The 24563-nt window shown below is 35.9% G+C and overlaps 1 protein-coding gene across 1 annotated transcript in view; it reads left to right on the top strand.

Moving 5' to 3' along the window:
* The first annotated feature begins 6985 nt into the window (after positions 1-6985).
* The window catches only part of LOC145981159 (uncharacterized), a 35687-nt gene continuing 18109 nt past the window's right edge, over positions 6986-24563 (top strand). The window contains exons 1-2 of the mRNA XM_083114288.1: positions 6986-7081; positions 18806-19230. Coding sequence (XP_082970414.1) covers positions 18836-19230 — 395 coding nt within the window. The 5' untranslated portion in view covers positions 6986-7081; positions 18806-18835. The remainder of the gene's footprint in view (positions 7082-18805; positions 19231-24563) is intronic.

The following is a 24563-nucleotide window of genomic DNA, read 5'->3' as shown; positions in this document are numbered from 1 at the left end:
TCCTGCGGCTTCAAACCAACACATTACGATCTATAACCTTTAATCAATATATTTGCATATTTTTTAAACATCGTCCACATACATAAGTCAGGCCTCTGTTTATCATTCTCTCTAATAAAATACCATTATGGTAAATTTCTCGTATCGGACAAATGGCTTAAATTTGCTAGTTCATTTAATTTGAATATTCGTACTTATGTATTCTGCATTGAGAAACATTGCTGAAGGTGGCATTTCGCTTATTTCATGGAAATAAGCTCTATTTGCGACATATCGAGTAAGTTTTCTTCGTTTCTTTTTGCCTTTTTGCAAAATGGCAGTCACGGTAAGGTTAGGTTAGGTTGGGTCACGTTTAGGTTAGAATAGTTAAAAATTGGTATCGAAAAAAATATGTTTAGCCCCACACACCATTGACGCATAGCCCCACGAACAATTGACGCATAGCCACACGAACCATTGACACATAGACCCACAAGCCATTTGTGGAAACGTACCCAATGGTAGATTTCGCTCCGGTACACTTTTCTAAACCCTCGATTTTTCGCACATTTCAAATATTCTCGTTACAAAAATTAGTTCTTCATAATAAACGATGTTTCTAAATAGCATGGAAAGTAATCTAAAAAGATCTATGTGCTACGAAACTTACATTTTTTATGAAATTCAAATTCCTTGCGTAACGTCAAAAAGGTTTTTCAGAACTTTGTAATGGCGAATGATCATAGACATACTACTACAAGATGTTACAGTTGCGGGTTAAAAATGGTTGACAGTATGGTGGCACTGGAAGGTCGTTTCCTTGCGACCACCGACGGCAGCACCGTTGGGGAAAGAACAGAGGATGAATGCTATGCGCAAGAACTCGCACATTGCTCAAAATGACAAAACACTATCGTGTGCCGTACCATTCGCTCTCCATGCAAATTGACTAAACGTAGAAGTGGTGGAAATTAATTGTATGCAATGCTTTCGTTTAATCACAAACTTTTCGCATGAAAATTGATTTCTATCACAAAAATAAAAGTATACGAAAATTATATGAAAAAAGTTCTATTACCAAAACTTCCTGAAATTGCATTCTTACTTTAAGCGGAAATATATAATTTCCTCTAAAGGCATTTTTAAAAACATTCATCATACGAAAATGACCGTCTTAAAATAGGTGACTTTCTTTTCTTGGGTGGAGAAATGGAATGAAATAAGTATACAAGAATTCAGAACGATTCATGTCATGCTAATCCATATTTGCAAAAATATTTTTTTTCCTGGTTGATCCTATACAGGATTGTATTGCAAGATTTTACATCGATCAATAAAAAATATTTTGTTTGCTACATATTAAAACTGAAAAAATGACTGCGTACAGCAACTACAGCCCACCGCTCAGGAGAAGATCCCTGATGGAAGTCAAGTGACGTAGCGGCAGGTGACTCAACTATTAGGGTTGGGGGAGTGCACCCTGGGTCAGAAACAAGCGCTGTGGTCTCGCTGTAAGCTTTAAGGCTTGATTCACATCTACGCTCAAATCACTGTCCGCGCACGGTCAGGGGGTATCCACATTAGTGGCAAAGGTATATCATCGTCAATCTGGTGTTGATTTCTTGACGGAGTACACCGATTTTTCTATGTTTTAAAATAAAGAGCCTGCCGATTGTACTAACTACAATCTTTAAGATATTTTCAACGACGGAATTGGCTGTTACAGTACTGGCGTTCGAAGCAAATTGCAAAGAGAAAAAGTTGCGAAAGCGGAGAACGTTTATTTGCACTTACAATGTGCAAAGCTACAAATGTCAACAATGGTTTGGCATGAGAATTCTCGGAATGATTGTTTCATATCGTCACTGTTGATCATTTCTTTTATTCGAACGTTTCCGACACAACAGGCTAAATAATGTACAACTACCATAACTCTTACAACACCATGAAAAACACGAAAAATCCCAAAGAAATCACAAACACCCGTGCAGAAGCACTTCCACAACGACAATGACCGCAGTGGAAGACTTCCTTCTACCCCTAAAATCTGCAAATAGACCAGTCTTCCCCCGTCCCTCTGCACGCCTCTCCCCTCATTTGGGGATCTTCTCGTGAGCGGCGAGCTGTACACTCCATTCGATAATAAAAATTTCAATACTGTCAGGGATCAGTTCACATACCTTATGGCACTGATTAGAAATAGGTTAGTCTGCACAGAAAAAATATAATAATTACCAAGAGAATGCTCGGAAGTTTTCTCAAAAATCAAATACATAAAAAGTAATAGGTTGAATGCTACGAAAAAGTTCAGCCTTTAAAACAAATGTACTGTAATCACACTGACCATTAAGATGAAGTGAAATTTAATACCTTATTATAGCAAGTGCACCAGCACCTACTATACACATATGCTTTTTACACTGAAAGAAAAGTATGAAAACATATTTTTGAAAATGAATAGTTGTTCCCTGAAGATTTATTTCAGCATTTAAAGCAACTGAAAGAATGAAAACCCGTAATATTGAAAATTAATATTTCTACTTTAAAAATACACAGAAAATATTAACAAAAATAATATCTACAATATCTCTTACATAAAACAGCTTATTTAAAAACCAAATACTCATCATTTACTAAATAGCTGAACATGAATGAAGAAATGTTGATTTATTTCCCTCCACGATGAACTTTGTGCCAGCTGATACGAGACTTAAACAGAGAAGTGCCATATTTATTACACTTCCCACGTCCAAGTCCCATACCGGACTTTGCATTTGCATCTCTTCTATCTTGATGTGTGCATAAAATATGCACAACGGTGGATAATTCCTAGAAATTAAATAAATGCTCTACAGTGCCGTACGGTGGGATTAATTTTCTTGCATTTTCATGTTCAAATACTATTAAAAAAATATGTACTGGGAACTGCCCAATGGGTAACATAGTTATTTCAGTAGCCAACATGCTAGAGTGCTCACTACATAAATGAGAGTACACTTTGCAAAAATAAAGTTGACCGAAGCTATGGCAAACAAAAATAATGTACTTAATGTACTCACTTTAAGAAATGCATGACTTCTTTATCAACTTTGGCTGCTTTATCCTAGGGACATACGAGCACCATTACAAAATGAAAAATTCATATTGGACCTTGCTACTCCATACCTCCTTTCTGTAGTTATTACGCATAGTTTTATAACATGAGCAACTAGTATTTAATGAAGTACAACATAAACAGTGTGCAGCAGAGACTAATTACTTTCATACATCTCACTGGACTTGATTAATCTGTTATATCAGTAACTACTGTACTGTGTGTATTATGATACATGCATGTTACTGAACACAAAAATGTTCATCTTAAAATAGATAAATTGTGGAAATTATCACACTCTGAAGTGTTTTTTTTTTTCCAGAGAAAGGTTTCCCCGAACTGAAAAGTTATTCCCACAGTTGTTTGCAGTACTGAAAGCACCTTTTCATTCTCTTGTATAGCTCCTAAAAAAAAACTTCACACAATGGGAACCATGATTTTCAGTAATTATTCTCAATGTACAATTTGCACACGTGACGAACACGATAGTAGGTATTTTTCGGTAAAGAAGGTTGGAAAACACTGATATTGGAAAACAAAAGAAGCGATATCATTCACAAAGTAAGTTATATCGCACCGTTACGTGCATTCGATAGCACTTAGATAAATGCATTTTATTTTCAGTAGAAAAAGTGTTTGTTTTTGTGTAAAAAGCATAACAGCACCTTGAACTATGTTCCGCAATACACAATTGGTAGGTACGAACCATGCAAAACACAAAATATCTGATTTTAATGTGTCTCCGATCTATGAAACTGGTACCTTTATTATTAAGTACAGATGCTATTATATTTCACACATTGTCAATTTTTTGCAAGTTAAATCACTCAACTAACCATAGAGCTTAACACAAATTAAAAATGCTGATTATTGATTATTATTACCACTTTTTAGAGAGAGCAGTGATATCACATGGTATAGATGATTATTTTTTGAGACATAGAACCTAACAAGCAATGCAAAACAAAATCTTACAAGAGAACGTGAATGTTTTATAAAATAATTCCCACATTGTGAAGAATCATAAATTTAGGTGAAAATAGCACAAAAACTTGGTGAAAACAGTAACTGAAAATATGCTACTTTCAATACAAAGTTGCATTTACCTCAAATGATCCTTAAGGATTAGCTACATACAAATAAATAAAGGCTGAGACTATTTTCACCAGGTGGTGAGAATAGCATGTAGGGTTATTTTCACTAGCAAAATAGGTATAATTTAACAATACAGGGAATGGTAACATTATCGTATGGGTAAAACGGATTCCTTCAAATTTACAGGAGAAAGTACTTACGGAAATCATTTTCTTGAGCGTTTTGGAAGTTCCTGAATGTAGATTTGATCCATTTTAATGTGAATGCGTTTTGTTTTCTGCGAAAATCTCTGTCCGACACGCTGTTTCTGCTCCCGCCATTTGCTTTTTGCATGAGAGTGCAATGTTCCGTGTGTTAAGACGATGCAACCCCGTAGCCAGTGTTTCAGCCTCTCCGTATTTTCACTAGAACCACCTGTCGAGTTCGGAACAAGCCATTTTTCCCCGAATGGGTGTCACTTATCGCACAACATTGTAGCAACATTGTGTTCGGACGTCACAGGAGAGAGCTGTTTTTACAATTTTTCTTTGTATTTATGCTAATGGAACCTAACCTAACCACGTAGGCATTCCTCGTCTGACGTCAATATTCAAGGTTGCAAGATTGTTGTGCGTAAAGGAAGAGAATTAACGAATTACGAAAGAAAGATGGTCCCGACCCGAATGGGGGGTCACTTATCGCACAACACTGTAGCAACATTGTGTTCTGACGTCACAGGAAAGATCTTTTTCATGTTAGGCAATACAAGCTAAAGCGTCTCTTAGCGAAAATAATAATTTTTCTTTGTATCTATTCTAATGGAACCTAACCCAACAGGCCTAACCTAACCACGTAGGCATTCCTCGTCTGACATCAATATTCAAGGTTGCAAGATGGTTGTGCGGAAAGGAAGAGCATTAACAAATTTCGAAAGAAAGATGGTACCGACCCGAATGGGTGTCACTTATCGCACAACACTCTAGCAACATTGCGTTCTGACGTCTCATGAGAGACCTTTTTCATGTTAGACAATACAAAGGTAACGCGTCTCTTAGCGAAAATATTATTTTTTCTTTGTATTTATGCTGATGGAACCTAACCTAACCTAACCACGTAGGCATTCCTCGTCTGACGTCAATATTCAAGGTTGCAAGAGTGTTGTGCGTAAAGGAAGAGCATTAACGAATTGCGAAAGAAAGATGGTTCCGAATTGCTGTGTATGGACAATGAACGTGGTAAATCGCAAGGTTATTTTACAAGTTCTACACGTAAATGCGACGTATTAGCATAATTTCAAATAGGGGCATGAAAATAGATATTTTCCGGTGAACGAGGTTGCACCACTGCATAAATCAACAAAACACTCTCAGAACGCCCCCTAAACCAGTATGCTATCACGGCCATAATGTGTTACAGATTCGAAACAACAAGTAACAGTAAGTACTCGTAAATAGAGAAAATAAACATTATCTTAGTTAGAAATGCATTATTTCGCCTTAAGAAATGTTCCACAACACGTTAGCAATGTAAAGAAGTCCGAAATATATGATTCGTAGGTGTTTCACCCATACGATAATATCCAATTTGTTTAAAATTTGGGATACTTACTAATTTGGGCCTCGTAATCACGAATCTGCACTTAAAATTTGGCGCTTATTTGGGAGCAGGTGAATCCGGCCAATTTCTAACATGCTTTTAACAGGGACTCTATAGATATAGGCGGGGCCGCGATAGCGGTTGGGGGCGGTAGGTCAATTACCCCAGGGGCGGAGCCCGGAATCGGCGGGAAATTTGGAAATCGAGGGTGTGGAAATAAGAACTTAATTTAGATTATTTTGCTATTTCCACGTGTGAGCGCCAAATTTTGACTGCAGATTCGTGATTAGGGGGCCAAAATTAGTGAGTATGCCGAATTTCAAACAAAATGGAGAAATTCCCGGTATTGTAAAATCGCTCCGCAAAATAATTACCGGAATCATAACATATGTAGGTTAGGATCGTTAGGTTTAATCATCTGATTATTTCCGTGTGTGTTTATAATTATAAAAGTAAGAGAACCAAACTAAACCATTCACGCAAGCAAATATGAGAGGAATTTAGTTATTGCAGAAGCATAACATCAGAGATTAAGTTATACACATGGAACTTGGCCCTTACAGAACAGTATATAATATTATTACAATTTCATTAAAATTCCTGAGTTTTTATTTTACACAACAAATGATACACAATTGCAATCAGAAAGTTCGATTTCGATACTGAATGCAAGCCTGTACTGATGTATGAAATGAACGGAATTTGGTTCGCGTTTGGCGATACTTCCTTATCACTTTTGAAAAAAAGCTTTGATACGTATTACGCAGTGATTTCATACAATGTTAAATTACGATTTCATTAACTACATTAGGCAACACTTATCGCATCCCCAAAATAATATTCTGATGACAAGAATCAGACGACACAATTTCAAAATTTAAACAGACTGGTCATCCCATAGACATGGTGCATTCATGTCACAGGCGCAAGTCTGAAGATTTCGGATGATCGATTTATGTCACAGGCGCACGTCTGATTTTTTTCTTTTTCTTCTTATGTTTGACTTGTGCAATAGGAACATTTGCGATTGCGATATGGTATTTGTGTGATATAATGGCGAATTGGACATTTCAGACATTGGATGTCATTTATGGGACTTCAGAAATTGGATTTTTTTTTTTTTTGGCAACTGCACGCCGTAAAGGGGAGAGTTGTTTTTCTAAATGACTTGTGGGATGGGATAATTTGCGACTTCTAGTTTTTATGATGGGAAGGGAGTGGAGGTTGGTATTCTGTGGAAAAGGACAACAAGGAGTTTCAACGTAGGAGTTACTTCATTTTTGGAATTACAAATTGAACTTCGACCCACAATTCAATACCTGGCTTTGGTAAAAAGAGGTAAGTTACCTTCTTTGGTTTAATTTTAGCCTTCGTTTTTTGTATCTTCATGTGTCAATGCGGAAAACAGTGAGAAATAGTGTTTGGGGCAGGTGACTGGCCAATTTCTAACATGCCTTTTAAAAGGGATTCTATAGATAAAGGTGGGTAGCCGGAGCGAAGCGGAGGCGGGGCCGCGGTAGCGGAAGGGGGCGGTAAGTCAATTACCCCAGGGGCGGTGCCCGGAACCGGTGGTAAATTTCGACAATTACAAACGACAAAATGGCAACTTTAAACGGCTGTACAGTTGTAAATACTTCTTTCCGCGCTCTAATTTTTTTTAATTCACAAATAGGATCACATAATCTTCATAATGAAATTTTTTTTTTTCAAAATTCGAGGGTGTAGATAAGGTTACCCGACCCCCATCCTGCATTCCGGAACACTTATTTAGGTGAAATAATTTAATTTGTTAGGAAAGTAATGTATATTTCTTACATTTACGAGTACTTACTGTGCTTGTTTATTTCCACACACAACATGGCGATAGCTTACCGTTGATCGTTCCTTGAGCCAGAAAAACCATTGACGTTAGCCCAAAAATTCACGATAGCCCCACAAACCATCACGGGGACAAGGTATGCCTACTAGGTTAGGTTAGCCCTGTTAGGTTTGGTTCCATTAGCACTCCTTTCGTTCAATTAAGCATATACGGACAATACAAGAGCGTATTCTGTTCTCATGCAGGAAGCAAATGGCGGCAGCAGCAATAGCACATCGGAAATAGATTTTCGTACAAAACCACATGCAATCGCATTAAAATGAATCAAAATTACATACCCGAACATCAACAATGCTACAGAAAATGATTTGCGTCAGTACTTTCTCCTGTAAATTTGAAGAAATCTGTCTCGGGTATAGTAAAGTGTTACCTGACAGATGAATGTACGTACATGTGAAAGAAGTAAATTATTATGAAGGCTACAAAAGAGTGGAAAATTACCGAACATTTTGGAGATGCGAAAGAAGACATGATGATACATATCTGAATTGGAAGGACTACAAAGAGATACTCCAAGCAAATAATTAATGGTCAGTCACCAATTGTAAGTGATGTTAACATGTATTACAGAATTAAGTAATAATCATTTCAACAGTCTGATGGTAAAACAGTGGTGTTACTTCTGTATGTTGAATGGAGGCTTGCCAACTTTAATGGAGAAGTAAGGGAATATATTTGAATACTTCAACATTATTTTCCCTACACCATAAACTGCTGGTAAATATTTACCAATCAGGTAAGACATTTTCCAGTTTCGATAGTTTTCTCTCGAATCAATTTATTCTGTGTTGGAATGTATGTATCGCCTGTTACATCAATTGGTAATTATCCGATAAGGCCCGAACACCTCTCACTCGTATATTTCGTTAATTTTAGCATTGATACTTACCTATTCTGCAATGCAAAAAATTCTTTAACGTGAAGTTATGCCTTTTTCCATAAACTTTTCATATTACGAGTCATTATTTGTCTTCCTTGTTCTGCTTGGGTAACAGACAATATGGCGTGCACTCGTCATGGATCATCGTGCTTGTGTTTTGTCGGTGGGTATGCAGTGCTTCAACATTCTTAACCAAAAAATACCTACTTTCGGGTTCATTAAGTCATCACAAATCATTGACTGATAGCCTCATGAACCATTCATGGATAGCCCCATAAACCATTGATGGATATCCTCAAAAACCATTCATGATAGCCCAAAAAACCATTGACGGATAGCCCCAAAAACCATTCAGGATAGCCTCACGTACCATTTCCGGGAAGGTTAGGTTGGGTAAGCATAGTTAAAATAAAGTCTCGTAAAAAAAGGCACGTTTGGAAACGCTGGCGAGATTGCGTGACTTTCGATGCTCGCACCATCTGCACGTACATAATGGAAACAACGGCATAATGTTTAAAGAAAATTCAAGTTCCTTACATAACAAGTGATTATTTCTTGTTTTCAAGTTTTCAGTTTCCGTGAAAGAAAATACCTCCAAGAACTTCGACAATGCTACAGAAACTGATTTCAGTAAGTAGTTTCTCCCCTAAATTTGAAGAAATCCGTTCGGGCGATATCGGATATTTACCCATCGATTCAGGAATGGAGCATACCTATCACTAAGTTGCATGTTTTGTATTATATTGTCAATGAGTTTCATTTTCCAGGTGATCGTAAATCCCTATTCATAAGCATAAGCTTGAATTACTGTTAGATGATTTAAGATTGGTGTTCTTAGCATCTAGGTATTGCAAATAGGTTAGGCTATTACGTTTGTTGCTTTAGTATTTGTACACTTTCTCTCTTTGCTTGCATGTAAGATTTTAATGCAAAAAATGATTTTGAAAATTTGTAACCTACAACCAAATATTTACCAAATTCGTAAAAAATTAAACATTTATTCAAATTTGACACAGGAATTGAGTTTCCAGAGTTCAAATGCTTATTTAATATGAAATTCCAATCTTACAAGCTCATTGCTCAACCTTTTGTACATGAACTTTTTCAAAATTATCTTGCATAGGATGTCCATGCCAAATCAATACAGATATGTGCAGTTTCCAACCTGACCATCTCCGATTTTCATGAAATTTGGGGAGTTTGAACTACGCATGGAACTTAGTAACTATGGAAATTTTGAGTCTCGTTTGTCTTGTAATTGTTAAATTATTCAAGGTCAACGTTCACATAAATTGCTCTTTTTGAGCCCGCTTAGCTGTACTAAATGTGGTGTAACTCCGCCCCTATTTTGCCTAGGAAGATCAAATAAAGCTTATTGTGCAAGGAATTGAACAAGCTTGCCAGTGATATATAACAAACCTACCTTTGGATAAAAAATATAATTTTGTCACGTGACCTTGACCTTTGACCTTGAATATCTCAAAACATGCCATCACCAAAAATCATGAAAAAAATATATTTGGTCCCTCATTCCATACTCTAAAACATATCAAAATATGATTCTGGGACTGCAATGGGATCAGAAGATACAAAATAATATGTGTAACTATGTGACTGGTAAAAGCCTCATTACATGAACTATGATGAGTCAAATTTCCCTTAACACCACCCTACAAAATGTGAAGGAGTTATCCTGGGTATAATTGGTCATGAAAGAAATAGGTTAGGCACAGGGAGATCCCTAGCCGTGTGTGTCAAGCACAGGTCCGGCATATTGTTGACCACCTTATTGAATTCAACGAAAAATTTCAAAGGAAAGGGGGTGATGTGATACATCAAATCAGGCTAGTATTTCGCGAGAAATGAAGCGACGAAGGTTTTTCAACATGTATTTAACCAGCAAAAAGTTATATGCATATCTTTGACTTACGATATATTCACATTATAATGTTGTCAATGTTCATGTGAGCACACTCGTTGACGTCTCTCACACTCACATAGAACATTTGACAATGTAGCAGGTGCAACATCATCACAAACAGCAACTATGCCTTCTCTCAGATGGTCAAAATCATGGACTTTTAGTGCATGCACCATTCTCTTCAAATGTTTCTGAAGGTAAATGTTCTCCTAAGATGATACATCTGTGGAATGTGCAGGCCTTTTAATAGATCCCCGTCTACCCATCAATCTACCTAGAAATTTACCATGAAGAAATTGCCACAACGTCCACATAGTCCTGTTTCAAAACTCTGGAAAAGTGCCATGTCCCGTAAGCAAAGATGAAAAACCTGTTCACTTAACAAATCCAAGAAGCCCTCAAAATTTAAGGTTCCGTTGTTGAATATGGACCAACCAGTCCCGTTCTTCGTACACTATACCACATCATTAGCTCACCAGCAACAACCATTCGGCTGGGATCTGTCTACTGTAGATTATCAAATCACGGGTATTTGCATATTCTTTTTATTAACTTCACCGTGAACATAAAAATTAGCCTCGTCACTGAAGATTTTTTTCATTCCAAAGGAAGTTTTTGTTTGAGATACTTTTCCCAATATTCTTCACTATTCAACTATTTGGTGAATGTCGCTGATTAAAATCACATGCAGTGGTGCGTACCTAAGTATACTTCTTTCTCTTCCGGGATGTCAGCGTGATCTCGATGAGTGCCTAACACATTAGGAGCATTTTAATGATTTGATTTTAACACCTCGATAAGGAGAAAATGGTTACAAGCAAGCAGTAATAACTTTTTGCTGGTTAAATACTTTTTGAAAAACCTTCGTCACTTCATTTCTCGTGAAATACTAGCCTGATTTGATGAATCACATCACCCCCTTTTCTTTGAAATTTTTCGTTGAATTCAATATGCTGGACCTGCGTTTGACACACACGGCTAGGGATCTCCCTGTGCCTAACCTATTTCTTTCATGACCAATTATACCCAGGATAACTCCTTTACATTTTGTAGGGTGGTGTTAAGGGAAATTTGACTCATCATAGTTCATGTAATGAGGCTTTTACCAGTCACATAACTACACATATTATTTTTTATCTTCTGATCCCATTGCAGTCCCAGAATCGTATTTTGATATGTTTTAGAGTATGGAATGAGAGACCAAATATATTTTTTTCGTGATTTTTGGTGATGACTTGTTTTGAGATATTCAAGGTCAAGGTCACGTGACAAAATTATATTTTTATCCAAAGTTAGGCTTGTTATATATCACAGGCAAGCTTGTTCAATTCCCTGTACAATAAGCTTTATTTGATCTTCCTAGGCGAAATAGGGGTGGAGTTACACCACATTTAGTACAGCTAAGCGGGCTCAAAAAGAGCAATTTATGCAAACGTTGACCTTGAATAATTTAACAATTACAAGACAAACGAGACTCAAAATTTCCATAGTTACTAAGTTCCATGCGTAGTTCAAATTCCCCAAATTTCATGAAAATCGGAGATGGTCAGGTTAGGGGCTGTGTTGATTTCGCATGGAATGACTCATATGTAACTTGAACCGTACGTTTTTATTCCACATCAATTTAATAGCAATTATATACTAACAATGAATGTTATTTACGAACCTACAATAAGTTCCAAATGTAGGATGAAATTTTATCTATATCGCTTTTTTTCAATTGGTAATTTGAAAAATAAAGGTACATTATCCATAATGGTAAAGATTTAATTTTACTTTTATCAATATTATTTACTACATATTTTCTAATATCATATAACATTTGAAATGTTCTTTAGGTGAAAGCAACGTTCTGAACAAATAAGAGAGGATTATTTACTCAGAATACTAAATACTATACTTGTCTAATCCTGTGATGTCACAGAAGCTGGTGTGAGGCCCGTATCTAAGTATCTCAGAATCAACATTCCACGTCAGTTCAACCAGACCATGGTACCGATGCTATCTGATTTGAAGAAACTTGACATATTTAATCCTTCCATGGAGGTCAGAAACCACAATTTTTGTTTTGGTCTCAAACATGACTGGTTTCATTCTTATAGCCTCTCATACTTTCAGTGATCCCTTATTTCTTCCATCCCCAGAGCTTCCAAGAGGGCCTGCACTGTCTTGGAAAAATAATTTTATCTCCCTCTAAATTATTCTATCTCTTTGAAACTTCACAACAATGTTAACCAAACAATAAGGATTCCACAAAAAATATTCCAATATATCACATTTATATTTTAGTACACTAATAAATTAATAAAATAATATTATCTGATTTTTTTGGAACAATACCATGGTTTAATAAAATTTGAATTATTGTTGATAGAGAAAGGTACAACACCAACTGAAGTATTTTTAAAGAAAACTTAGATAAATGATCTAACTTACCCATAAATAACTTACCCGTAAATAAAATTGATGGCTTCTTCATTCCTTCTGAAAATATGACCACTTATTTCTGAAAATATTTAAAAATGGGTACCGTATTTAAACTGTTTTAAATTAACTGAAAATCTAAGAATCTAGCTTCAAAGTATCATTGAAGCAAATTTTCATAGCATAACATTATACATAATTTTTTCGTAGATATTCAGAATGTGGGGTAAGGTGGTTCGTGTTCCCTTCCCTGGAAAACAAATGCCGACCCAAGAATGTTATTTCAGTCACAGTCGTTTGTGTTTTATATTTCAGGGACGTGATAACATATTGATAAAGTGTTTCTTTCAGGAGGTGACACTATTATGGGGAAGAATATGCCTATTTTACACCATGTCTCCAACCAAAGTCAATGCTGTGAATGCCCATAAATGTTTTGTTCTTAATTATTTGATTGAAAGCACACACTTATAATTTATTTTATTAGTTTATTTACATTTATTAGGAAAAAGGCTTATTTTAAAAAGAAGATGATACACTTTTTAGTACATGGAATTAAATTAATGATGAATGTACTTCATATTATAAGTTGTAGATTTGATCACTTTGGTGCCAAAATAACTTAGTTCTCTTTGCCATCCACATTCATTTCTTTGCATACGAATATTCCAAAAATCTATCCTGTGACAGTTTGTGATTATTATTGGGTGAGTATTGTTTGTTGCTGTATGCTTAGATGGGATAATAGGAATAATGTTAATACTAAGCCAATGGTGGAGGCTCGTATGATTCTTCTGATTTTCTTGTATTACTATTCATATATTTGTTTAAATTGCAGCATATGTTGCTTTTTTTATGAATTATGCATATTGTTAATGTAGTTTGTCCAATGGCACAGATTTTTAACCCATGCTAGTTAATAGCTGAAGGGGAAGAACTAGCTTCCCTACCACCCAGCTGCACACACAGATATAAATAGAGGGGGGCTAGTAAACAACATTGTGAAGATCCCACTATATACAATTTCAGTTAAAGTCTTGAAACAAGTTTTTTTCAGATAGTCATATGTTATGAACACATTTCAAATGTTTTCATTTGTGACCAATTTTTCCTCAACTGATATCCTTTGCAGAAGAATTTTTGGTCCTGTACAGCAATGGTGCTGTGAGATAGAATTTCTTTTAACTTACGTGCGCCATATTTTTGTGGTCAAATAACACATTTTATATTACATCAAAGTCTAAATCTATCAATAAAAAAAATGGATGTAATTCTCAAGGTGTACTGTCAATCAAGGGACCTAGACATACAACTACGAAACCACCCACTCACATACCAATATAAGGCATAGTCCAGATCAATTCAGGCAGGGGTGTTACCTTCATAGTCTCAGATGTTATTGAATTAAACATATGTTAAAATTCAGGACAAAGTAAGAAACACGTATTTTTTTTTTTGTTTTGTCGAAAAAAATTCCTGGCCCGAGATACAGGTCGCCAAAAATGGCACTTCGGCCATCGTTTCTCACATGCGATTTTCGGCAAAATATGAAAATGCGCTCTATCTCGGGAACGGTTTAAGATATTTTGTTGCTGTTTTTCTTATTTGAAAGAGAACAATTTTCTGATTAAAATGATAACCTCCATTTGGAAATAGTTCTCTTGTTGTAGCCTTCTGAAATTGTTTTTGAAAAATCAAAAACAATTTCTTTTTTTCAAAAATTTCAATCCCAAAATTTTTAATTTTGTGCTGTTCTCCTGAAAAGGAGAACTTGCACTTTAGAGTTTAACAGGTTTTATAAACAATGTTCATGTTTTAACTTCCATGGCTAATTTCTTTATTGCAGTTTTTTTTAACTTTTTTGTCTCAAGTACAACAATCTCAAAAATTCGGAGAATTTTACAGGAGTTGTATATCTAAGGGTACTTCATATCCTGAAAAGGAGAACACACCACCTTGGTTCTGGAATTTTATATGTTTTATTAAATAATCCACTCTCGGACCAATGTGCTCAATGTGATAGAATAAAAACAATAAATTAAACAAAGTTGAAACTGGTGAAATGTTTTTATTCTTCTGGATTTTCTTTACGTAGAACCTTGTAACGAACCTGAGAGTTTAAGATTTTATATTTGTAAGAAGTTAAGATTTTTAAAATGTTTTTTTACTTCAAATAATGTGCAAGTTGTCACAGACAATATTAGTTAGACTGACAGTTGTAGTTGGAACTTTTATATATGTTTATCAATACGTCAAAATCTGTTCCTGTTGACGTCACTTTCTCATCTCAGCCGAGGAAGTGAACCCACCTGAATGTTCCTCACCTGACGACAGACTGAGTTTGAAAAACAGGTGAAGGTGAAGAATAATTAGAACTTGGAAACGGAGAGAATTGAAGTATAGATTTTGGGTTTTCAAGTTTTCTTCTTGCCGATAAGTTGAAAGTAAACAATTAATTATATAATTTGACTTTCGCTATATGTGAGTGAATTGCCTAACGTTAGTATTGAATGTTCTAGTGTTTTATTGGTAAGTGATTTTGAAATATAAGAGATTGTAACACTCCGTTTAACTTTGAATACTGTGTTGTGTTTCTTTTCTACCCAGCAAGCCCTGATGATTTGCAAAGATTCTCATGTTCCCGACTAAAGGAGTAGCGGACTAACTTTGTGACGACTGGTGTACAACCGGGGGGACATTGCAACCTTCCAAATCATTAAAGTCTTCTGGAACAATGTGGAAGCTTGAAGATAATTCCAGAACAATCTGGAACATCCAGATTATTCCAGAATGTAAGAGAACCTTCTAGAACATTCTGGAACCATCCAGATAATTCTCTGCCTAACATATAAAAGGGAGGACACATGAATTCACAGTTCAGTTGTCAAGAGGAAAAGAAAGAGAGCAGTCTACCAAATTTGTGGTCCAACAGTACCAGTAAGCTTTTGTGAGGATTCTGCTGATTGATTGAGGTGTAGGGTGTTTTGTGGATAGGACTGAGTTTGAAATGTCTTCTGACTGGGGTCACAGGAGAGTGAAGTGTGCTGACTATTTGCATATGCATAAAAGAGTGATATATAAGACTAGCAAAAAACAGACTTTCTTTCAACTCAACAGCTGTGCCGCTTACGATGTGTTTGTTACTGCTGATCACATTTTTCCAACAGTCGCTGCAACATACTCCCAACAGGGTACGGTAGAAGGCATTTGTTCTTCCTTTCCTCCAAATAGGCAATTGTTGAATGTTTTGTTTAGGGATAAGACAGTTGTACAAAATATTTGATATCTTGTCAATAATGGGACCAAGGAAGGTGCTCTTTAAAAAAGGAAAAAAGATGAATATAGGCTAAAAAACTAGTCGATTAGAGTACCACAAAGATAAATGTTTCTAAAGAAGGGAATGTGGACTGGAAAAGGGAAAAAAAGGGAAGTCAAAACCATGTTTTTTTGTTGTTGAAAGATAATTATCAACAATGTTGTTATTTATTCCATGATCCGTGTTGAAAAGAAGGAAGGAATTTCCGGTCTCTAATCATCAGTACAATTCACTGTGTATTTCATACCTTAAAGATAGTTAAAGGTTTGGGAGACAGGTGTACACCACATGTCTATGCATGTTACAGAAAATGGTGTGCCTAAAGGATCGTTAAAAATAAATTGGTATTTAGTATTGCCCTGTGGCCACCACAGTAGAACACATTATGTGGGAAAAATTAGCAGTAGTGTTGCTAGCTTATGGGAAAAGATTCCAAAATTTCACTTCTGGCATCGGCCCTATAAAAACTCGATGGACCAAATTTGCAGGGAAGCATGACAAAAACACTCTTTGAGGATATGTAATGCCCAGCTCCAATTTTGAAAAACATTAAAAAGAAATTGGAAATCCTACAAAATTTTTAAGCCATGGCAGTCTAGTCTGTAGGGTGTGTGACTGCCACTTGGGAGACCCTGGTTTGATTCCTGGGGTGGGTGATCTAAAGTCGGAATTTTTCTTGCCTTGTCCCAGCATAAAGTTGCTCTGGGGCTTGCTCAGTTTCAAGTCAATGGGTACCGGAGGTAGGGGGTAAAGGCAGCCGAAGCATAGTTCTGATCACTTCACCTCTAAAATTGTCGAGATCAAGAATGTGTGGGGCTCTACTTCCATACCTCTACATGCGCCTTTATGGCATGGTGCTCTATGCATGCACGAGGAACTTTACCTTTTACCTTACACAAACACAACTTGATGCCATTAGCAGAATCTTACGAACTACCTCCCCCCAAAAATATCCACTTTAGTAGGATGTAGTGAATATTTTCTTGGGAATAGATATCACATCATCCATATTATTTCTAAATTGCAATACACAAACATTTATATCCAGGCCAGGGGTTGACGGATACACGGTTCAAGTCGCCTGAAAATTTTCACCTGGCATTGAATTTCCAAGTACAGTTCATTTCTTTTTAATAACTCAAGTTCCCTCTGGAAAGTTTTATTGTCCTTTTTAAAAAATAGCAAGTGCAGCATATGCTTTGTCATGTTTTTGTGCTTTCTGTATCACGTGTATCATTAAATCAGAATAATAAATATGCCATTATATTTTTTTTGTACTGTTGGTAGCCAAATTTTAAAATTTACAGTGATGTGGTAGAATCACCACATATTATAATGTGCTGCATAGTTAGTCATACTGTTACCAGTAGAGCCTTCTTTAGGAAGTCCACTCTGTCACAAGAATTAATTATTGTTATACCATTTTTGTATTAAATGATAAAAAGTAAGGAAAGTAAAGTGCTTCCCTGTGCTTTGAACCACGCCCTGAAGGTGTATAGGGGTGTCGAGTTAGGCACCCGCACTTAATTGATCATGGTCAAAGGTGAAGGTGATGTGATCAGCACCATGCCCCTGTGCCCTTTACCCCCCACAGTTTCCTCCAAGTACCCACTTTATAAGATGCTGGGTGGGTGCTGGAGTTGCAAGCATTACTTCTTTATTTTCTTTTATATTCTTTAAGTTTTGATTGGAAGCTTAATAATGACGTGCGAGATCACAGTTTAATTTCAGATAGTTTTATTTTCCATTCTTCTGTTAAATCAGAATGTAAAATTAATATTGAAGTAGATGGTACAGACTTAGGAATCCATGAATGTGGTGCAAAATTCTAAAATCCTCGGTTCGATCGCCAGTAGACATCTTCTCTTTCAAAAGCATGTGTGTGTGTGTGTGCTGTATGGTATTTTGTATTCAATTTTAACAGCAGGGTGGATGAAAAATAATTTTTATTTAAAAAATATATTATTGATATTTTTTTATTTCAATTGATTCTTGTTATTTTTAAGAGAAACATAAAACATAAAGATATTACAACAGTTTGATTAAAGCAAATAAATTACATGTAAATATACATTTTTCTGTTTCTGATACTGTACATATGAGCCTACTATGGAAATGTTTGTTGAGTGTGTTAATGAAAATATAATTATTTCAGTAACTTTTCTTGCAGTGAAAATAAAACATTCTGGATTCTCTATAATTGTAACTTAAGATATTTTTATAGTCTTTGTTGCTAAATTTGCATTTTTTTTAAATGATATAGTTTGGGAGATAATGATGACACTATTTTATGGTTTTACATGATTAGTATTTTGTAAATTTTCTACACAAAATGTTTGCTATTTTTGTCTGTAATAATTATTGAATTTTAAATCAAGATAAATTTAAGTATGTTTACAGTTTACTTATTACATTTCCTTTTGTATGAGTTTCACCCCATTAGTACATATATTTTTTTGTTTCTTTTCTTACAGCCTAATAAACACCATTAAATGGTTATGAGATTAATGTACTTTCACCAAAAGTGATTCTGGTATCTACAAAATCCATATGTACATTATTCTATAAATTATTTTTTTCTTTAAAGCAATTTAAATCAAACCAAACACCATCTAAAGTTTGTGTGTAAAATGTATTTTCAGATTTCAAGTGCCTCACGCTCATCATCACAAATGGAGTCTGTCCCTTTGACCCCACTACTGAAGGTAGATCCTGATCTCATGACTTGTTCAATAAAGAGTGAGACCCAAGATATTTCTCTTCCTGAAGAGTCAATTGAAGTTAATCAGTCATCAGTTAATAAATCTGAACCAAAGGAGGAACAAATGAAAGTCGAAGAGCCAGGTAATGTTTCTGGTAGCTACTTTCACATATATTTGCACTCCAGTGCTGAGATGAGTGATTTTTTGCCAGAGGATAGTGAAGATTTGGATACGAGTGAAGACTTCGCTCGATTTGATGCTGTTGCATGCAAAAGTGATGAGGGATACAATGTTAATGTGAAGTCTGAAGATGTGAAGAGTGAATTCACAGTTGAAGATGAATATCCAGCTGCAGAGACACAAAGGTGAGTGCATGAAGTATTTTGAAGTGAGTGCCACAATACTTTCATCAGTAAAGTGAACCGAGTCGCCATGGTGCCTGAAAAGTTTTACCTAGCACCTGCATTTTAAAATTAATTTCTAAAATAATGTATATTTTTTACAAAATATTTTGAGTTCCCTTACAGAAATTTCCATTAACTTTTTTTTTTAAAGGACGAGTACAGTATGTGTTTTTTTTACCCATTATGCCCTCAATCCCTATTTTCGGGTCACACATATATTGCTTCACTGAGAACAATATATAGTTCTTTGCACATGAGCACATGATTGACGTTTCATCTTGCATGATAAACAAAAAAAAAACCTTAAACATACATTTTAAATACATTCATTACATTCATTTATGTTCAAAAATGTAATATTTTTGTTCGTCAATATTTCACGTTATAAAAATAATTTTAAAATATAAAGTTTTCAGTTTTGCTTTTTTTTAACATAGCAAGTTTATTATTTCTAAATAACACCTTGATCAAGATCAACATGTATATCAGACGCCATTATGTTCTACAACGTAATTTGTCGTGACATGTAAAAAAATAAACTTTTTCTGGGGATGTAAATTTCACTTCCCTGTAAAAATAAGAGTTTGGTCTTTTTTACAATAGTGAGAAAAATGCCTAGCAACTTGAACATTTCTCCCCACAGTGTGTATAATGGACTCTTCCAGAAAATCAACTACTTGCAAAGTATTGCACAATCACATTGTTAGTCAATGAATGTGGCAGTGGTGTTTCTCGGCTGAGTCACGTTAGACAGGACAATGAGTCGACACAGGTGTCTGACCTTGAATCAAGCTCTAGATCTCTTGGAAGACCCTGACTTTGGTGTTAGTGACAGTGATTCAGATGAAGAACATTGTGGTACAATAGATATTGTGGAAATTCTGCCAGAAAACATAGACATTATTTCAGACTTAGAAGACGTAGATGACAACATAATTGAGGACGAACTTCCCCGCGATGTTCCTGCAGCGGTGGAAATTCAGACAGCATCATCACGTACAAGTGAAAATTGTTCTTCACTAAGCAAGAAGAGAAATCACGTGAATAATTCTACATGGAGGAAGGTGGAAGCAAACTACAGTGAAGTAATCCCCCCAAATGACAACTGCTCTCAACGGCAAGAAGACATCAAGCAGCAACTTGCAGGTAACTGTACCGTAACTACAGTAGAAATATTTGAAGAGTTTTTTGATGACAATTTGTTTGACTGCTTATCACGTCAAAGTGTCTTGTATGCATCACAAAATAATAATGACGGTTTTGAATTGTCAGTGCAGTGCCTGAGAAAATTCATTTGAATTCTTCTCTTTACTGGTTATCATGAATTACTAAAGGAAAGATTGTATTTGGTGTGAAGATGAAGATCTTGATACACGTTGCATACGTCAGTGCATGAGCAGGAACCGGTTCTTAGAAATTAAAAGATTCTTTCATGTGAATGATAATTCTCTTTTGACAAACGTGGTTGGCAATTGTGACAAGTTATTCAAAATTCACCCACTGATTGATATGTTGAATACACATTTCTTAAAATTTGGAGTTTTCTCGAGCCATCTTAGTGTAGGTGATCAGATGGTCCATTACTATGGACAACATTTTCTGAAGCAATTTATTAGAGGGAAACCAGTGAGGTTTGTCAGTGGGCATTTTGTTGCTCACAGACAGGTTACTGCTACCGCATAGACATTTATGAAGGAAGATATTGTGATGAAGAATCAGCATATACACCAGATGCAACTGTCGTATTGAACATGGTGTCTGTTTTGGAGCACCCTCTTGACCACTAAATCTACTTCGAAAACTTCTTCACTAGTTTCGACCTCATGGTTTAACTGAAACAAATGGGAATTTGTGCTACAGGAACTGTTCGTATCAATCTAATGAGTAAATGTCCAGTAAAAGATGACAAAACAATGAAGAAAGAACCTTGCGGTACATATGATTTTAGATTTGATACTTACAATGAGGTCCTTGCTATTACATGGAGAGACAACAATGTGAAAGTGATGTTAAATCATCAGAGTGCATTCACTTTCGCAAGTGGTAAGATGGTCAAAGACAGAAAAGAAATGCTTGGCAATACCTCAACCAAGCAATGTCTGAATATAACAAGCATATGGGGGGAGTCGACATGCTTGATTGGTGTGTTCAGAAATATCGGACAAGAGTTTGAGGAAAAATGGGTATTTCCCTTTGATCACAAATGCAATTGGCGTAGCTATAGTCAAAAACATGTGCTGTATTCATTAGTTCATGGCAAGATTCCACTTCTCACCTTCCGTCGGATGATTGCTCGAGCATATCTGACCTCTTTATCTGACAGAAAAACCCCAGGGAGGGCATCCTACCCCAAAAGGAGCAAAATGTGTTCTGCAGGATATTCAAAAGAATCCATTGGGACACTTCATACAGAGGACTGAAGAGGGAAAGCAAAGAAAATGTGCAGTTTGCAAGAAAAATGTCCGCAAAGAGTGCAACAAATGCAATGTTGGTTTGCATGTTGATTGTTTCAAGGTGTGGCACAAATAAACATTTGAGTCAAAAACAAGAACATTTTTGTGTTTGCATAAAATTTATGTGTTATAAACATTTACATATATACATTTATCATATTCATGTTTGTAAAATGTAAAAATGAAAATGTTCAGTTTGCAAGGAACAAATGAAATTGTGTTTAGCATGTTGACTGTTTTAAAGTGTGGGAAAAGTAAACACTTATGTGAACACAAATGTTACTATGTGTTTATGATAATACATCCATATTTTATATCTTTGTCATATATATGTGTTATGTATCAATGGTTTTCATATATGTTAAATGTAAGACAAGATGGGGAATTAATTGTGTAAATGGAAATTGAAATTATGCTAATTTACATGCTATTGCCCATGATCCCCATTTGGGGATCGGCCATTAAAAATATATTATAAGCAAACTCTGATATTTTTCATTCCATTATGGCAATATTCATGCTCAGTTGACCGTGGACAACATTTTTAAATAAAAAAATCAGATAAAAAAATTTGGACATTAATGGGTTAATGTTTCTGTCTTCCCTGTATCACGTAAAACTAAACCATAATAATGAACATGCCATTATAAATTTTTGCACTGTTGCTAGAATGTAGAGTCTGCCATACTTTCAATCCAATGTATTAATAATAAATTAAATGTTTTAAGATCGTATTTAAAGATGTGTAGCTTTATCTTAGCAGGATTCATGGCTTTCTTAAACTGCATTTGAAAAAAAAATCGGCTCCTGAGAAAAAGGGGCTAGCACCTGAATTGTTTTAAGGTCTTTCATCATTCTCTCTGAAGAATTTTTCACCTTGAATGTTTAGTTGTATTCAAAATTTCTTCTTGTATATGGGAAGAGGCATTGAGTTTAATGCAAACAGCTATGAAACAATCAAGTATGGATTCCTTGATTGCTTCCTCTTTGAAAACAAAATATGGAAGCCTGGGGAAAAGTAGCATGATTCTGGTGACCATCCATACCTTTGCAAGAAAGCGTAAAATTTTGTTTTGAACATTTTCTGTCTTATTTGTTACATTATACATTATAACACAGTGAATGGTATTATGTGGTAATATACAGGGTTATTCAAAGAGAATGGTACAAAAGTAAAGTTAATTTATTTTTAAGTGAAAGGAGATACAAAAGCAATTCTGGTGGGAAAGAAGAAAGGAAGGTTGTAAATTAACCTGGGCAATTACAAATGTTGGATATGAACACCCTGGCTAACATGACATCTGTCAAAATGATAATCCATTTCTTGCCAGATGTGTTCCAACATATCCTGGGTTATCAGCTCCACTGCATACCAGATGCGCTGCTTGAAATTTTTCAGGTCCTGTAGTAATGGAGGAACAAACACAGTGTCTTTCACAAACCCCCATAAAAAGATCTGGGGATGGAGTAAGATCTGGGGATCGTAGAGACCAGGTCAGAATTGTCCAAATCTTGATTCCCAGTATGACCAATCCAACGACCTGGTCTGGTGGCATTGAGGTATGCACGAACATGTTGTGGAAGTGGGGAGGAGCACCATCCTGTTGAAAGATGGAATTTGGAATATCTTCCTCCAGTTGTGGCATGAGCCATTCCGATAACATGACCAGGTAGGTCTGTCCAGTAACAGTGGCTTCGGCAAAAGGGAAAGGACCATACACTTTCTGTCTGCTTATTGCACAAAACATATTCACTTTTGGTGAGTCTTTTTCCTGCTGCACTATGGTATGAGGGTGTTCTGTAACCCAGATCCTAACATTATGGTGATTCACTTTCACGCTAACATGAAATGTGGCTTCATCGCTAAACACTAACCTGTCAGCAAATCCATCCTCTTCTTCGAACAGATTCTGCATGCAGAGGGTCTGGCTTTTTGGCATATCTGCATTTTTCAGTGCCTGCATGACTTTCAATTTGTATGGTTCAAAGCATAGACACTTTCTTAGAATATGCCATACAGTGGGTTGTGGCACATAAATTTCTTTACTTGCTTGGTTTGTCGATTTTCTAGGACTCGCTTGAAAAGCAGCTCAAATCCTATCCACTGTCTCCCTTGACGTTCCTGGTCGACCGGGAGTTTTTCTACTGCACAGACTTCCAGTTGATTCAAACTTTTTCACCCAGCATGTAATGCAGTGTCTATGTGGTGGTCGTTTCTTGAATTTTCCCCGAAAGTGTCTCTAACAATTGCCCCTGTTCGTTCAAATTCCATTATGCAATATGCTTGCTCTACCTTCATTGTTGCAATTTTAGCTATCAACAACAAGTAGTGGCTCTAGCGGATTTTACATCAACTACAACCACAGGCTATAAATTTACAACCTTTCTTTCTTCTTTTCCACCAGAATTGCTTTTGTATCTCTTTTCACTTAAAAATAAATTAACCTTACTTTTGTACCATTCTTTTTCAATATCACTGTATATCATGTTGTGACATCTTTTACAACTCCATGTGATATGTTGTGCATGTCAGCCTCCCTGATGGCGCAGTGGTTGCATTGTGACCTTGTAACCAAGGGGTCCCGGGTTCGATACCCAGTGGAGGCACATAGTGGTTTGAATCCCACTTTAAAATGTAGGTCCAGTCCCAATTAGCCTTACTGTGAATAAAGTGGACTTGAAATATCAACTCAATCAATCAATCATGTTATGCATGTCATAGATTATTATATGTTAAAATTTAGATTGTTGTTCTTGCATCAGTGACCTTATTGTGGTACGAGCTGGCCTCCATGGCAGAGTGGTTAGCACATCACTAGAAAGTCAAGGGCTCAGGTTCGA

The sequence above is a fragment of the Lepisma saccharinum genome, chromosome 29, assembly GCF_977018435.1.
Source record: "Lepisma saccharinum chromosome 29, izLepSacc3.1, whole genome shotgun sequence".
Taxonomy (NCBI): domain Eukaryota; kingdom Metazoa; phylum Arthropoda; class Insecta; order Zygentoma; family Lepismatidae; genus Lepisma; species Lepisma saccharinum.
This window is presented reverse-complemented; position numbering and strand designations above follow the sequence as displayed.